We start from the raw sequence: 16,917 nt of genomic DNA, 5'->3' as shown, positions 1-16,917 counted from the left end.
AGGCCCTAGTGGTTAACCCCTTCCCTGCCAGTCACATTTATACAGAATGCTCATTACATTGGTGATCAGTGGGAAGAATGTTCCTTACATTGGTGATCAGTGGGAAGAATGTCCCTTACATTGGTGATCAGTGAGAAGAATGTCCCTTACATTGGTGATCAGTGAGAAGAATGTCCCTTACATTGGTGATCAGTGGGAAGAATGTTCCTTACATTGGTGATCAGTGGGAAGAATGTCCCTTACATTGGTGATCAGTGGGAAGAATTTAATTCCTATAATAAACATTTATTTTGAACATTGTGTAGAGAAATTCTTTGAACGCTTGCAATGTGGGCAGTGCAATGTGTAGGTGGGACTTTGTGTGGATGTAGCTTGAACGTGGGCGGGGACACAGGGGGCCCCATGATCTTCTTTTGCCCGGGGGCCCCATGAGCTGTCAGTCCGCCCCTGCACTAGGGGGTGAGGAAGGGGTTAAATGTATTACCTGGGTGTGTTCTAACTGTGTGGGGGGAGGGGACTGACTGGGGGAGGTGACCGATGCTGTGTCCCTATGTACAAGAGACACAGATCGGTCTCCTCTCTCCCTGACAGGACGTGGAGCTCTGTGTTTACACGCAGAGCTCCACGTCCCTGCTGTCACCGACGATCGCTTGTACCCGGCGGACATCGCGGCCGCCAGGTACACGCATCGGCTTCCCAGCGATGCGCCGGCACAGTGTTTACACGCTGCGCGCCCCCCAGTGGCGCGCGCGGGTAATGCACAGAAAAAGATGTCCACTCGGCACTTGAGAGCCGCGCTGTAGACGTCTTTTGTCTATAGCGCGGATCTCAAGTGGTTAAAGATGGAGTCTAGGGCATGCACAAATTTATTTTGCTCCATATTTAGTGATACAGTATTACATGCATTTGTTTAACTACTTCAGCCGCGGACCATATTGCTGGTCAATGACCGGGCCACTTTTTTGCGATTCACTTTAACTGACAATTGCGCGTCGCACGACCGCGAATTGTAGAATTTTGAGGAAAATAATGAATTTAATCTATTTTGGAATAAGACTGTAAACATAACAAAATGTGGAAAAAGTGAAGCGCTGTGAATACTTTCGGGTAGCACTGTACTTGCAGCAGAGAAAGATCAGATCTCCCCTTTTGCCAGACAGGGCTGTGCTGTGTGTGAGAGCTGTTTAACTGTCAGCATTACATAGACAGAAATACACATCTCCCAGATGTATTTCATCTGTGTGTTGAGTTGTCTGAATAGAAAATATCATTAAGTGCAGTGAAAACAAATTAGTTACAGCTAACAGGCTGCAAACTTGCAAAATGATAAAAAAAAGGCAAATCTGGTAGGGGTAAGATGAATAGTCATCCTGTGTTTATCTCGCAGGTAATGAAGTTGATTAGTGATTGTACAGATCTCTGCTAGGATACCAGATAAGAGGCAGAGAATCTGGGGCAAGTACACACACAAACAAGAAATCACACGGACAGACCTATCATAAATAAACATATCACCCACACAGTACATGCTGGGGCCAGCTATAGACCCCAGCATGTACATGCATCTATGATCCATCCATTCAATATTAATATACAGTACAGATGGCTGTTTTACAAACATGCACATTTGTGTCAGGAGAAAATGTACAGTAGGATTGTGCATGGTAGGAAGGGAGACTCGAGGTCGACCGATATATCGGCCGATATTTGTCCGTTTTGGAGAAATCGGCATTGGCCGATTTTTATCCAAATAAGGCCGATATTTAACATGGCCGCTAGTGGTGTCACGGATAACCGCTGATCCGTGATCCGAAGGGGTCACCCCCTTCAGAACGGCACACTGTGATCCGCGGATTGCCGCCGCGGTAACAGCATCAGGAAAGGCCGCGGCTTCGGCCTAGCTCCGGAGCCGCGGCCATCTTGGTACACCCAGCACAGCGGCCCTCCTCTCCGTTTACACCCACAGAGGAGGAGGGGCCCGCGCTCGTGGGACACACACACCGCTCTCTGGTGTCTGTACTGAGGGAGGAGGGGGGGTGTCTGTACTACGGGGGGCAGGGGGGGTGTCTGTACCGAGGGGGGGGGTGTCTATATTGGAGGGAGAGGGGGTCTGTACTGAGGGGGGTGACATCATTATTTTTGTGCCAGTGCCAATTAGTGCCACCTGCCATCCAGTACCATCTGCCAATGCCACCTGCCAGTGCCAATACCAGTGCCACCATCCAGTGCCAATTAGTGCCACCTTCCATCCAGTGCCACCTGCCAGTGCCAACTAAAGCCATCAGTGCCACCTGCCAATGCCAACCAGTGCCACCTGCCAGTCAGTGCCAATCAGTGCCATCTGCCATTGCCAACCAGTGCCATCTGCCAATCAGTGCCGCCTGCCAATGCTAACTAGTGCCACCTGCCAATGCTAACTAGTGCCACCTGCCAATGTCAATTAGTGCCACCTGCCAGTGCCATCTGCTAGTACCATCTTTCAGTGCCATCCAGTGCAACCTGCCAGTGCCAATACGTGCCACCTGCCAATCAGTGCCATCTTCCGGTGCCAATCAGTGCCACGAGCCAGTGCCACCTGCCAAAAAAAAATAAAAAATCTGCCGCAAAAATCGGCCTAAAATATCGGCCGCAAAAATTGGCATCATATATCGGCCATCGGCCGGCCCGATTTCTAAATATCGGCATCGGCCAGAGAAAAACCCATATCGGTCGACCATTAGAGACTATATTGGCTTGCTGGTCTGTGGTGATGAATCTGTATAGGTGGTCATCCAGTTTTCCTTTTGCGAGGAGTTGCCTATTATTGTGGATTGTGCATTCATCACCCTGGAACTTAACTGTGAGACAGTTGTTTGCAAGACTTTTCACTGATAGAAGGCTGCCTTTTAGTTCTGGAACATACTGCACTTTATTTACAAGGATACTTTGCTTGCCTTGTGGTGTAATGCAGTTCAGAAAGCCCTGGCCTTTACCTTCGAAAGTGATACTTTTCCCATTTGCTAGGAAAACTTTGTCTTTTGCACTGTAATCAATGTTTGTGAAGAAGGTCTCATCACTAGTCATGTGGCTTGTTGCAACTGAGTCTATGCACCAGCCAAGTGGCTTGTCGCTTTGTGTTAATTTAAAGGTGCCACTCCACGATGTGTCTTCAGTTTTCTTTGTGGCTGCTTTGACTCTTTCTTTTGTGGTTAGCTTTAGCTTTCGCTGCTCGGCTTTCCCGATAGAACAGTCCTTTTTTACATGACCGGTCTTCTTACAGTGAAAATAGGCTCTGCTTTTTTTGTTGTGCTTTTTATGTCTTTGTACATCTTAAGAGCTTTGTCCTAATGGTGCATATTTTCTTTCCTTCTGTTATATTCATCTATTAAATTTCTCTTTGACATATTCCAGTGTCAGCTGCTGCTCGGGTCCGGTTTCTAAAGCGTTTAATAAGAGCAGTATATGTCTCTGGAAGGCTGCAAAGGAGGGCAACAATATGGTAATCTTTGATGTCCTCAACAATGGCACATAGCTGCTTTATGATCTCTAGCATAGCATTCATGTGGTCACACATTTGCTGGTCTTCTTGTAGTCTCATCTTGTACAACTTTCAGTTTGCTGTTTAGACTTGAACGCTCGTGCAGCTTTTGTAATGAAGTCCACATAACTTTTCTCAGTTCTTATATGGATAAGTCATCTTTCACTATTAAGTCCATGGTTGCTTTTGCCTGCATATCCTTTCTGTCCCAGTCCTCTGTCTTTCCATTTGTAAGTCTTGCTGTCTCTGTGGTTAGAGGGCCCAAGCATAAGGGATCTATCAAACTATGTAAATAGGTGACAGGGTATATTTAAAAGTGAATTATGGGCATGGATATTTTATATCTGGTTACAATGGTCTAGGCATATACCATACCTGGTCGAGGGTCCTGGAAGATTCATATAATTGAAGTAGTTATCCCTACTCTAACGATCTCCACTTGCTTCTAGGTCCTGCACCAAGTGGCTTCCCTACTGTCTTCTGAGCACAGGCGGTCTACTTCCAGGCATGGATATTATTCAGAGAATGCAAAGCATTTGTGGTGCCACTTCACCACCCCTCGTCCAATCAGAGAACGCTTTCTAAATGGCACCTGTGCCAAGTTGCTGACTTCCTGTATTCAAAATTCAGCAGGGCAGCCCCTCAGAACAGAACCCAGAAGAAAGTGGAGATAGCTGAAGTACCAGCATCTACTTCAGTAATTTCCAGCTTCCAGGGTCATTGGCCAGGTATGGTAAATGCATTGGTCCAAGCTGGACTAATGTAACTATGTATAAAATATCCCTACCTGGAATTCGTCTTTAAAGAATCAGTCCAACCAAATGTAGTATACTTTATAGTGAAAGTTGTAAGCTGGCAGGCTACTGTAAGTCCACAGTTTCTTTTTACCACGTGGGTATTGCAACAGCAAGATCTCCTTTCCATAATTCCAGAGTCTGTTCCTTTTTTACCTTTTATACCTTGTCATACCTGCTGGTTGAGCTTCTAGCAGTCTTAATGAGAGACAACCAACCACCCCATTGTATGAACCGCATGAGCAGAACTTGCATTAGTTCTGTATGAGATGTGAATGTTGGGAATCTGTTTATTTTGAAGCAGCGTCTTAATGCTTTTAGTTCTCAGGTATACTGTATAATGACTACATACAAGAGAATAAAGAGCCATGTCACTTATATGCAATAACTGATCGCACTCTTGTGTTATAATTGCCTCCCCGCCTTCCTTCAAAGAACAGATCTCAGAGCAGCATTGAGCTGTGCCATTCTCAGCGGGCTCAAAAGAAAGATGTTAAGCACACTTACAGATGATTAACACGGCATGAGCCTGGCACACCAAACCAATCTTTCATTGTGTCTGTTACCCCTTTGAGTTTAAGTCTGTTGACAGACGTGTGTGTACTCTGTAGCGTTATCAGCATTGTGTATATCTATCCATGCAGAGAGAGTAAGCTCACCCTTTCAGTGCCAAGCTGGCTTTCCATGGGCAAAAAACATGAAATATGTTGGTATGTTGGTGAATAAAATTGAGAATTACAACCAGAAATGGGCAGCCTTTAGCATGCCAACTGATCTGGCCCCCCCCCCCCCCCCCCAAGTTGCAATAGGACATTCGTTAACATTGGTGTGCCTGGAAAAAGGGTTTATAGATCAGCTTCAAGCTAAACAGGCTGAATTTTGAACCATGATTGGCTTAATGGGAGGTGATCTCTAAAAGGAGACTGCCTGGGCAGTTACTTTGAGGGAAACTTGCATGGCAAGGTCTGCTTTAAAGTAGACTGTGTTCATTTATTTATTTTCCACAAGAAAACGTTGCATTCATTTATAACATGTGTACCCAGTGCTGTCTTCCCATCAACACTATTTCCAAAAATCAGATCTATGCAAATAAATCTTAAATGCCAAAAATTGTATGAAGCCTGAAAAAATCCCCAAATCTGTCAAAAAGTGTGATCTTTTCATATATTGTGCAGTCCTTGTGCCAGTTCCTTATTCTTATGCCGTGTTCCCATCCTTCTGTACCTACACTCACCATATAATGGTGGATATTACTCCTGTGTTATGAGCAAATGCTCATCAGGTAATCTTTTCAATTGATGTTCTGCTTGTCCTTGAAGTTCACCAGTAGGTGAGGATGGGTCCGGATAATGGTGAATATTACGCCTGTAATGCCGCGTACACACGATCGTTTTTCGGCATGAAAAAAAAAAAGGCGTTTTTAAAAACGTCATTTAAAATGATGGTGTGTGGGCTTCACATCGTTTTTCGGCTTCTGAAAAACTAAAAAAAAAAAAATCGAACATGCTGCATTTTTTAACGTCGTTTTAAAAAATTGCGTTTTTCGGGCTGTAAAAAATAATCGTGTGTGGGCAAAAACGACGTTTTATACCCGCGCATGCCCAGAAGCAAGTTATGAGACGGGAGCGCTCGTTCAAGTAAAACTACCGTTCATAATGGAGTAAGCACATTCATCACGCTGTAATCGAATCATCTTTTACTAACAAAGAATCAGCTAAAAGCAGCCCTTTAGAGTGCCGTCGTACGTGTTGTACGTCAACGCGCTTTGTTCATCGTTTTTCAAAAATGATGAACCATGTATGATTGGCTTAATGGGAGGTGATCTGTAAAATGTTAAAACAATAATTTACTCCTAATCCTTACCAATATGTTAATTTACCACTAAACAGACTTGTGTCTATTTCCTGATTCTAATTCACAGCCAAATTGAAAGTATCTACACTTGTGTTTTTACAGAGAACCCAAATTAATAAGCGTCTCCTTTGGGGGTAGTGCTACATTCAATAGAGCATAGGCTGTCTGCATTGATAGTAAGCTATTTCTAAGCAGTATATAAGTTAGCTACCTTAGTAACAGAATATTGACAAGGCATAAAGACCTATTTGTCTATCTAGCTTGCTTTATTCATTAAGGGCTTAGTCTCATGGGAATACTGATTTCATTATCAATGATTCTTTAATCCTATAATTTTTCCATTACATCTTCATCCTCCTTGTTCTTACCATTCTCAGCTATTATTGTACTCAGTTATTATTGTAACTTATCCTCTGGCGTTTTTTTTTGTTTTTTTTTATAGTGTTCACATATTTAAATATTTGCTGTACCATATTCCCATTATTGGAATTATTATTGGAAGAAAAGCCTAATTATAACTTTTATTAAAAATGGTCCCTCCCTAGGCCTGATATACGCTGTTAGATATTTTTTTCGTGTAACCTAGCGGTTAGGAAGACCCCGGCACTGAGGGGGGGTGTTTTTTTTTCCTCTTCTCTCTTTTTCTCCAACGTAATGGTGGCCACAAATAAACGTAGTGATAAAATTAGTAAATCGAGCATTCAATGCCACAAACTAAATAGGAATTATAAACCATAGGTATTAACCAATTATTCCTGACCACATTTTTGAAGTAGCATTGGGGGATGGTTAATTAATGAAGAATATGTTTGTGATGAATTGGAGTTAGAGTACTTATAGACCAATACCATAGGGCCAGCTTGTTTATACTGTAGGCTCCGGGTTATTGAGTTTTTTTCTTTTTTTTTTTTAATGCACATTTACATACTCTATAGTGTGTTCGCATGGCAAAAGATGTAATGTCCTTGAGGTGTATTCTGATGAAAATAAATAAATAAAAATACTACAGAAGAAGAAGAGGGGGGGAGGGGACGAGGGGGGAGAGAAGAAATTAAATAAATGTATGAAATTGAAAAGATTATGTTTGATAAGAAAAGATAATATCAAGGTTTTATATTAATGTAATCTGTTTTTTATACAATGAAGAAAACGAAAAAAGAATATAAATTATAAAAACAAAAAATGGTCCCTCCCCCCTTCCTCCTACCTATTCTGCCCAATCTGTATAAAAAGAGTACCGTACTTACCTATTTTCACTTTGCCCGGTCTGGCCACATTATCTTGCAGCACTGTATTAGAGAGCGCTTGACCACAGCTGTGAGTTCCAGGTGGCGTGATGCCACCCATAGGCTACAATGGCCCAGCGGTTATTGGCACTACCTCCTCTCCTCTGCCGCAGCCACTCACTGACACAGTGAAGCGAGATCTGCGGGATCATGTCATGGGACTGGAGTAGATTAAAAATAGGTGAGTACACATCTTTTTTTGTTTTTACAGGTTAGCTAGGAGGACCTGGGGGGGGGGGATACATTTTTAAGAAAAGTGCAGCCCCAGTCCGGGGCACACTATGATCTACAGCTGCACAGACCAGGCTGTCACTGACAGTGTCACTTATGCTGCATCTATTCTCTCTCTTCTTGCCTCCCAGCGAGGAGAGGAGGGGAGAGAGAGAGAGAGAGAGAGAGAGAGAGAGAGAGACAAAACACTGACCATTTCCAGGACTGTGTGCAGGCTGCTGGAAAAGTGCACAGTGCAGCCATAAAAAGAGCTGGAGGAAAGCTCACCCACCACAAGGGACAGCAGAGGACGATGTAATGTAATGCCATGCATCCTGGGAGAGGACAAAGCCTTCTGGGAAGAGAAAGGACTTGTGGGAGATGTACTTCCCAGAGAGACTGAGATTGTGCTGCAGTTTTGTTCTTGAACTACAGATCCCAGCATTACCAGAGCCCTGCAGAGGAGGAAGAAAAATGGAAGGACTGTTCTTAGGCTTGTGGCAGCCAATGGGAGGCCAATGTTGAGGACACATTGTGCGGCAGGCTGCTGATGTGTTGGGGACGCAGAAAGGCCACGTTTCTGACATCTGGTATCAAGGAACGCCACTGTCAAGTCTAGTGTTGCCACCTAGTCAAAGGGAGAACAACACAGAAGCTGGCATCGCTGAGCCTAGGATGGAGAGCAGGTTCCTTCACCCTAAACTCACTCTTCCATGTATTTATGGACCTTGCTTTGTGCACTGGTCCAAATCATTTGGTGGAGGGGGGATTATGGTGCAGGGTTGTTTTTCAGGGGTTGGGTTTGGCCCCTTAGTTCCAGTGAGGGGAACTCTTAAGGCGTCAGCATACCGAGACATTCTGTGGGAACAGCTTAGGGATCCTGTACTGCTCACCAGTGCACAAAGCAAGGTCCATAAAGACATGGATGAGTGAGTTTGGGGTTAAGGAACTTGACTGACCTGCACAGAGTCATGACATAAACCTGATAGAACACCTTTGGGATGAATTAGAGACTGCGAGCCGGGCATTCCAACCCAACATTAGTGCCTGACCTCACAAATGCTCTTCTGAAAGAATGGTCAAACACTCCCATATACACACTCCTAAACCTTGTGGACATCCTTCCCAGAAGAGTTGAAGTTGGGTGGGCCAACTCAATATTTAACCCTACGGAAGCCGGGTACACACGATCAGATTATTGGACAAATTTTCATCTGTTTTTTTGTAGCATTCTAGTCTCATATCGAAAGTGAAGAGGGTACTCAACATACGAAAATTCTCGTACGACAGAATTCAACTTTAGACTTTAGTATGTATTCTTTCGTTTCTGAGCATGCGTAATCTTACAAAAAGCTCTTGCGATTCTTTTCCGACGAAAACTGTCCTAATTAAACTAAAATCGAACGTTGTGTTCACATGAGGCAAAAATTTTAGAGCCTGCACATTCAGTTTTTTCGTCTGAAAATTCGGAATTGGCTGCCGAAAGCAACATTCTAACGATCAGAAAATCTGCAGATTGTTCCCCCTGGTGGCAGTCAGAATGGGGGCAGTAAACCCGTGGTTTAACGGATGATGGTTTTTCCATCCCCTGGTTGCATGTGTGAACAACACCCTTACAGTATTTCATTAGACCAAAGATAGGAATGGTTTTACAGCTTTCGAATCTGCTGTGAGGACACAGGAGGATACAGGAACATATGGCTAATAAAATATGTATGACATTTTGAAAGGTGCTGGTGTTTGAAAACCGCATGGTTACAGATCAGAAAAAAAAAAAATATTTGCCCACAATGTTTATTTGTCTCAGATTCAATTCCAATTATTGTTTAAAAATATTTTTGTCATTTTAGGACTGTACAAGATACCATCAAGGGAATTCAATAAAGCTATAACGACACTCTTCTGGCAGCAGTTTCCATAGGAACTACCTGTGCCTAATTCAGGCAATAATTACTGACATGTGGCAGATTCAGGTAGATCTTACTACCATCACTGTAAAAGAAATGTTGAGTTTTTTTTTTTGGAATCCTACTTACCTAGGTGGATGCTGCATCTGGCCCCCGTCGGCTCTAAGGCTGAGAACTGACTGATCAAACACTGACAGTCACCGGGTTTCTGCTCTGCCCCCCAATCCCCCCCCCCCACGCTGAATGGATTGCTGGGCTGTGGGGGGGTGGGAGCGACTGGCTTGGGCTCTCAGTGGCTTTCTAAGAGGCTGGACCGTTTGCTGGTCCAGGAATCTGGGTGGATCCTGACCATATGTCCAGGATATTTCCAGAACCTGGACCAGCCCTGTGACATCAGCCGTCAGCCCTACTAACGTGGTGGTGAGTTCTGCACATTTCAGATACTCCCCCACCCAGCGGAGTCCAGCTGAGACCCTCTTCTCTTTTGGCAATGCCATGTTTTGGTGTGATGTCATCGAAAGGCTGCTGGCTATTACAGGATTCAGCTGGTTTGCCTTTCTGATGATGCACCATTTGGCCCACCACGCCACCTCCTCCTTTACTGAGTGAAAGGCTTTGCCTCCTTGGATATGTGGCATGCATATCCCAGGAGGCAAAGGGAGGACAGTGCATGTCATTTGTCTAGGTGAATGGCTAGCAAGCATGGTGCAGGGCCAGACAATTTACTAAAAAAAGATAAAAGTAAAAAAAAAAAAAAAGCGCTTTTCATGCAGAGGACCAAAGGAGAGGTGGAGAGAAGGGATCATTTATTTGAGGGTGAAGAGCCACCTAAAGACCAGCTCTGAGCTGTCATACAGAGGCTCCTGCATAAGGCTCTATCCCTGGCCCCATTTAGCTGTCGATTGGGAAATTCTCCAGCCAAAAGCTAAATGTAAACAAAGGGGCAGGCTGGAATACTGGTAATCTCATTACCCAAATGGGGCCATGTCTGTATTTGGGAAATGACTGGTCACTGGGTGGGCAGAGCCTGATAAAGAACTGTTTTACTTTTGGTTCACAGCGCTCAGCAGTGAGCAAAATCAAACGCTAAATGGCAGCTATGTATCCGCCCATTGCCATTAGCTGTCAATCAAAGTAAAGTGGACCTAAAGAAGAACTAGAACCATCAGGCTCTGCCCACCTCTAGTACAAAACTCTTCAGCCATGACATGTGTCCCAGGCACAATGGCCAGGGGGGAAGGTAGATATGCTCCAAGGAAGGAGTGAGCAAAGACAGGTACATGAATTGGGTGTAAGCATCTATGAGACCCTTTATGAATACCCCTGGGTGCCGTCAGAATGTGTACAGGTAAGATGTCTATTAATAAATCTTTCTCCAGTGCGATCCCTATGCAAATTAAATTTCTGGACACATGCTCTACCAGGGTTTCTCCAGAGATTACTAGGAGTTTCTTGAGCTGTGGCAGTTTTATCCCCCACCTACAATCGCCACCAATGTAAGAAGGTCATTTTTCCACTGACATAAAGTATAAGGGGTCACCTATTTACTGACCACCAGTGTAGGGCTTAAGTTTCCCAATAACCAATAACCAGTATAAGAGGACACATTTATGGAGGTTGGGAATGCATATACAAATGTGATGGATCAGAGGTCTCAATGCTTAATTACCAAATAGGTAGAGTAGGCATCAGCCTATGAGCTCCTCGCCACTTAAGGGCCCCTGTGACAACAGATAAAAATAATATTTGATTTGATCTTGAAAAAAAATTACAATGAAGCTTTCCTAAGTTGTTTATAAAAGATAGAAGAAAATTAATCAACTCAAAGAAATTAAAACTTTACATTAAAGACTCTATGGAGAAAATAGTAGATAAGCCATAGATATCAGGATCACATTACAGTTCATTTCTTAAAAGCTCATCTTCAGCTGTTTGTTTGTAAAAAATGTTGGTCACACCAACGTCTGTATGATGGGCAGTACAGTAGTAATGGTCATCTCTATCTGATGGGCAACATGCACACTACTTCAATGTTATCCTACAAGAGCACGGGCATGAGAAACCTCCAGAAACCTGTGAGGGGAGCACCAAGGTTTCGACTGCCTATGGACCTCCACAGAGTTTAATCTGGCACTGGGTAGTCTGTTTGTAGTCTGTTTGTAGTTTGTTTATATCTAGTCTCCCACAGATCTAATATTGGTCCAGAAAGAACATTTTTTACTTGCTGTTCCTTATTTGATTATTATTATACAGGATTTACCGTATTTATTGGCGTATAACACGCACCCTAACTTTAAGAGGGAAGTTTCAGGAAAAAAACTTTCCAATGCCCCCTGCGTATAACACACAGGCACAATTTACACAGGCACAATTTACCCTCTATTTACCTTCCAGGGTCACGCACCTTGCCGCGTCATTGTCGCGGCGATGGCGCGGCCACGTCGCGACACGTCACCGCGGATGTTTTCCGCGGGGATTTTGGTCTGATGGTGTGTACAACCATCAGACCAAAATCCGCCAGCGCACATATCCGATGGAAACGGTCCGGCGGACCGTTTCCATCGGATAATCCGGTCGTGTGTACGGGCCTAACATGTTAATGTGATATCAAAAGTGGTTTCCATTCTTTAAGAATCTGCTGCATTCATTAAAATAATAACTTATGATCCTGCCATGAAAGTCCTCATATAAGAGCTTTCTATTATAGGGTGACAACACTCTGTCCCTGTCTGCCAATTGTGTTTCTATGTTGTCACCTGTCACACGTGTTTCCGATGGAGACTACAAGTAGTAATTTTAACACACATTATACAGTCATGGTCTACTAATGTCACCATCCTGGGAAATCCCATGCAGCCATTGCTGGAATGCAAATAGATATGAAGTAGCTTCCAATAGGCTGCAGGATACCAGCAGCAATGAAATGTAACAAAATAAGAAAAAAATAAATACTGATTCTTTAGGATACACTGTGCTTTTGCACACCAAATCTCATTCAGTTAGAGTTTACATTTAATTTTACGTTTTTACGACCCCAAGTAGATCACCCAATTCGTCCCCAAACCCTTTCACCAGACTGTCGAAACCATTATTATCACAAGTTCTATAAGCCAGTGTGACTTCAAAAGAGGTCAATAGCTTGTTTTTGCTTTACACATGAATAGCTAGGAACTGGACAAGTGAAAGAAAATCACATTGATTTGATCATATTTATTTATATAGAAACTGCGAATCACAAATACACAAGCCAATTAACTAGTGAGATTATTGCTGCTTTTTTATTTTTATTTAGTACAATTAAAACATAGAATCACGGTCCAGTTATTGACACCTCTTTTGACACTTTAAGTACATTTTTTCAACTTGGATTTCAAGTTTAATAATGTAGAGAATCCTGAATTATTTAGAGAGCCAGACCCATACCTCCATCATTTGGTTCCTGTACCCCTAGTAGACCTGACCCATAGAAGTGCACCAAGAGGGGAGCAGTAAAATGCAGTCACTGAAGTACTACTAAGCAGGACACAGACCATGCCTATGTAAGAAAAAAATATACTGTAGCTGCACTTATGTACATCATACATTGGTTAAACAGGCAGTACTCTTTTTTTGGGCTCGAGCCCTATTGGGTTAGCGGGGGGGATGGGCCCGGTGTGGCTTTTGCAACCTCTTTCAGTTGTACTTTTGGTGCATTCTATGTAAAACCACTTGCCGTAAAGAGTTTTTCAGCAGCTGAGGAGGGATGGCTCCTTTACACCTCCAGAAAACACCGCCTGTGCCAGTATAGGTGATGCTGCGGGGGGGGGGGGGGGGGGGGGGGGGGGGGTCAACTTTAGCTAATTAGAGCCATGTCTACCTTATAGCTGAAGCAGCGCAGCACCCCTATATGGGTGAATAAAAAAATTGGGCTGCCCTAACGCACTCCCTCCCAGAGCAGAAGCCCTACTAAATGGCTGGGGCTAATGGCAATGGCTCCAGAGATAGCCCCACCACGTCCATTCAAACAGGGGCCCTCTCAAGTAGGTTGTATTGGACCCAATTATTCTAATGGTGGCCCTAATGTACATATGTAAAAAACAAGAATGAGATTTTAAGACATTTACAAGCATACATTCATAAGATTAATGGCATCAGCCTGAACGCATTCACATGTGCAAATGAAAAAAAAAAAGCATTTAATATACTAAATTTAATTGACTTAAATGAACTAGAAGGTAAATGATCACTCACCTGTATGACAGCTGCTTCTTCATATAAAGTGGGATCAGAATGTCTGCTGTTCCTTCAGAAGAGACTCTTGAAGTGTTAAACTGTGACATGGCAGAAGTACTGGCTCTCACCTCTTCTCCTTCAGATATACCATGCATGCTGGGTACTCGTCCATCCCCCGATCTATTGGGGTCCTGATCCTGCCATCCCTCCGCCATGCTGCCCACTGCCTTTTGTAGTCCCCCCTGGAAACTCTGTCAAAGCCTGGCACTGTTCTGTGCAAAACGACAGCAAGTTCTATCAAGGAAACTGTGCTGTTGAAGGGAGAAGGAAGAGCCGAGAAGGAAAAGATTGAGTAGAAAGCGTTTGATTTATGAAAGGAATAATTTCTGAATATGTTCACTTCCAATGTCCAATCAAGTTCAGGAAAATAAAATCTATTTTCTTTTTCAAATTCCACTGAAGCTGATTGGGTTTTTGAAGTGAACACAGACTAGGATAACAATGATTCAGCCCCAAAGAGGAATAAAAGGGAAATAGGTTTTGGTAAGATGCACATCTAGAGTGAAAAGAGAGATTAAGAATTGGAAAGAGAAGGGGAGAGGAAAAGAGAGAGGGGAAGAGAGATGGGGAGAGAGGGAAAGAAGATGAGGAAAGGAAATATGAGGGAGGGAGGGAGAAGGATGAGCAAAATGGAAAAAAGAAAGAAACAAGGAAGCAACAGAAGCAAGAAAAAGAGAATTGTATTCTGATCAGCTGAGATGAAAGCAGGTATGGCTGTATAAATGGCTAAATGTACAAAGTCCAAAGGTGCACAGAGACATACCAGAGGCAGGAGAGGTAGAGGGAAAAGCGGAGACGAGGGAGAGAGAGAGGGGGTGGAGTTCAAAGCTGGGATGAGGAAAGAGGGATACAGATAGAAAGATACCCAGGAGACCACGCTGCAGATCTAAGAGTGGGTAAAAGTATGAGGGATATGGATTGAAGGATACCCTTGAGACCACACTGCGGATCTAAAAGAGGGTAAAAGTAAGACAGATAAAGATGGAAGCATACCCAGGAGACTACACTACAGATCCAGAAGAGAGTAAAAGTATAAGGGATACAGATAGGATGCCCAGGAGACCAGGCTGTGGATCGAAAAGAGGGTAAAAATAAAGGGATATGGGTGAAAGGATACACAGGAGACCACACTTCACATCTAGAAGAGGGTAAAAGTAAGATGGATATGGATGGAAGGATACCCAGGAAACTAAGCTGTGGATCTAGAAAAGGGTACAAGTAAGTGGGATACAGATGAAAAGATACTCAGGAGATCACACACCACATCTAGAAGAGGGTAAAAGTAAGAGGCATATGAATGGAAGGATGTCCAGGAGATCAAGCTGCGGATTTAGAATGGGGTGAAAGTAAGAGGGATATGGATAGACAGGTACACAGAAGACCAAGCTGCAGATCTAGAAGAGGGTAAAAGTAAGAGGGATGCAGATTAAAGGATACTCAGGGGACCATACTTCACATCTAGAAGAGGGTAAAAGTAATAGGGGTATGGATGGAAGGCTACCCAGAAGACTACGCTGTGGATCTAAAAGAGGGCAAAAGTAAGAGGGATACAGAAGGAAGGATACACAGGAGACCACTGGATACGGAAGAGGGTAAAGGTAAGATGGATATAGATAAAAGGATACACAGGAAACTAAGCTGTGGATCTAGAAAAGGGTAAAAGTAAGAGACAGATAAAAGGATACTCAGGAGACCACACTTTGCATCTAGAATAGGGTAAAAGTAAAAGGGATATGGATGGAAGCATACCCAGAAGATCAAGCTGTAGATCTAAAATAGGGTAAAAATAAGAGAGATACAGATGAAAGGATACTCAGGAGACCACACTTAACATCTAGAGGAGCGTAAAAGTAAGAGGGATATCGATAGAAGGATACCCAGGAGACTAAGCTGCGGATCAAGAAGAGGGTAAAGGTAAGAGGGATACATATGAAAAGGATATTTAGGAGAGCACACTTCACATTTAGAAGAGGGTAAAAGTAAGAGGGATATGGATGGAAGGCTACCCAGAAGACTACACTGCGGATGTAGAGGGCAAAAGTAAGAGGGAAACAGAAGGAATGATACACAGAAAACCACCTACTGTACATGGAAGAGGGTAAAAGTAAGAGGGATACAGATAGAAGCATACCCAGGAGACCAGGCTGCGGATCAAGAAGAGGGTAAAAATAATGGGATATGGGTGGAAGGATACTCAGGAGTCCACGCTTCACATCTAGAGAGGTATAAAAGTAAGAAGGATACAAATTGAAGAATAAACTGGAGACCACACTGTGCCTCTAGACGAGGGTAAAAGGGACACAGATGAAAAGATACTCAGGAGACCACACTTCGCATCTAGAAGAAGGTAAAAGTAAGAGGGATATGGATGGAAGGATACCCAGGAGACCAAGCTGCGGATCTAGAAGGTAAAAGTAACAGGGATACAGATAATAGGATACTCAAGAGACCACATTTCACATCTAGAAGAGAGTAAAAGTAAGAGGGATATGAATGGAAGGATACCCAGAAGACGAAGCTGTGGATCTAAAAAAGGGTAACAGAGGGATACAGATGAAAGGATACTCAGGAGACCACACGTTGCATCTAGAAGAGAGTAAAAGTAAGAGGGATACGAATGGAAAGATATGCAGGAGACCAAGCTTTGGATCTAGAAGAGGATAAAAGAAGGAAAGGTACACAAGGGACCACCTACTGGATCTATAAGAGGCTAAAAGTAAGAGGAATACGAAAGGAGGAATACACAGGAGACCACCTACTAGATCTAGAAGAGGCTAAAAGTTAGAGTGATACTGATGGAAAGATGCCCAGAGGACCACACTGTGGATCTAGAACAGGGTAAAAGTAAGAGTGATAGGGATGGAAGGATACACAGGAGACCACACTGTGTATTTCAAAGAGGGTAAAAGTAAGAGGGATACAGAGGAAAGGATACCCACGAGACCGAGCATTGGATTTAGTAGGGGGTAAAAGTAAGAGGGGTACAAATTAAAGGATGCCCAAGAGACATAATTTTAGATCTGGAAGATGAAAAAGGTACAGAGTGAGAGGATAGCAGTTGTAAGATGGCAGAGAGA

The 16,917-nt window shown here is 43.4% G+C and overlaps 1 protein-coding gene across 2 annotated transcripts in view; it reads right to left on the bottom strand.

The window, feature by feature from the left end:
* LOC120917125 (diacylglycerol kinase zeta-like) overlaps positions 1–14,398 on the bottom strand; it is a 274,751-nt gene extending 260,353 nt beyond the window's left edge. The window contains exon 1 of one of the 2 annotated variants that reach the window (XM_040328180.1): positions 13,799–14,398. In XM_040328180.1, the coding sequence (XP_040184114.1) occupies positions 13,799–13,995 (197 nt within the window). In that variant the 5' untranslated portion in view covers positions 13,996–14,398. The remainder of the gene's footprint in view (positions 1–13,798) is intronic. The other variant, XM_040328181.1, reaches the window with a different exon arrangement.
* Positions 14,399–16,917: the final 2,519 nt, after the last annotated feature.

The sequence above is a fragment of the Rana temporaria genome, chromosome 11 (assembly GCF_905171775.1).
Source record: "Rana temporaria chromosome 11, aRanTem1.1, whole genome shotgun sequence".
NCBI classification, from domain to species: Eukaryota; Metazoa; Chordata; class Amphibia; order Anura; family Ranidae; genus Rana; species Rana temporaria.
This window is presented reverse-complemented; position numbering and strand designations above follow the sequence as displayed.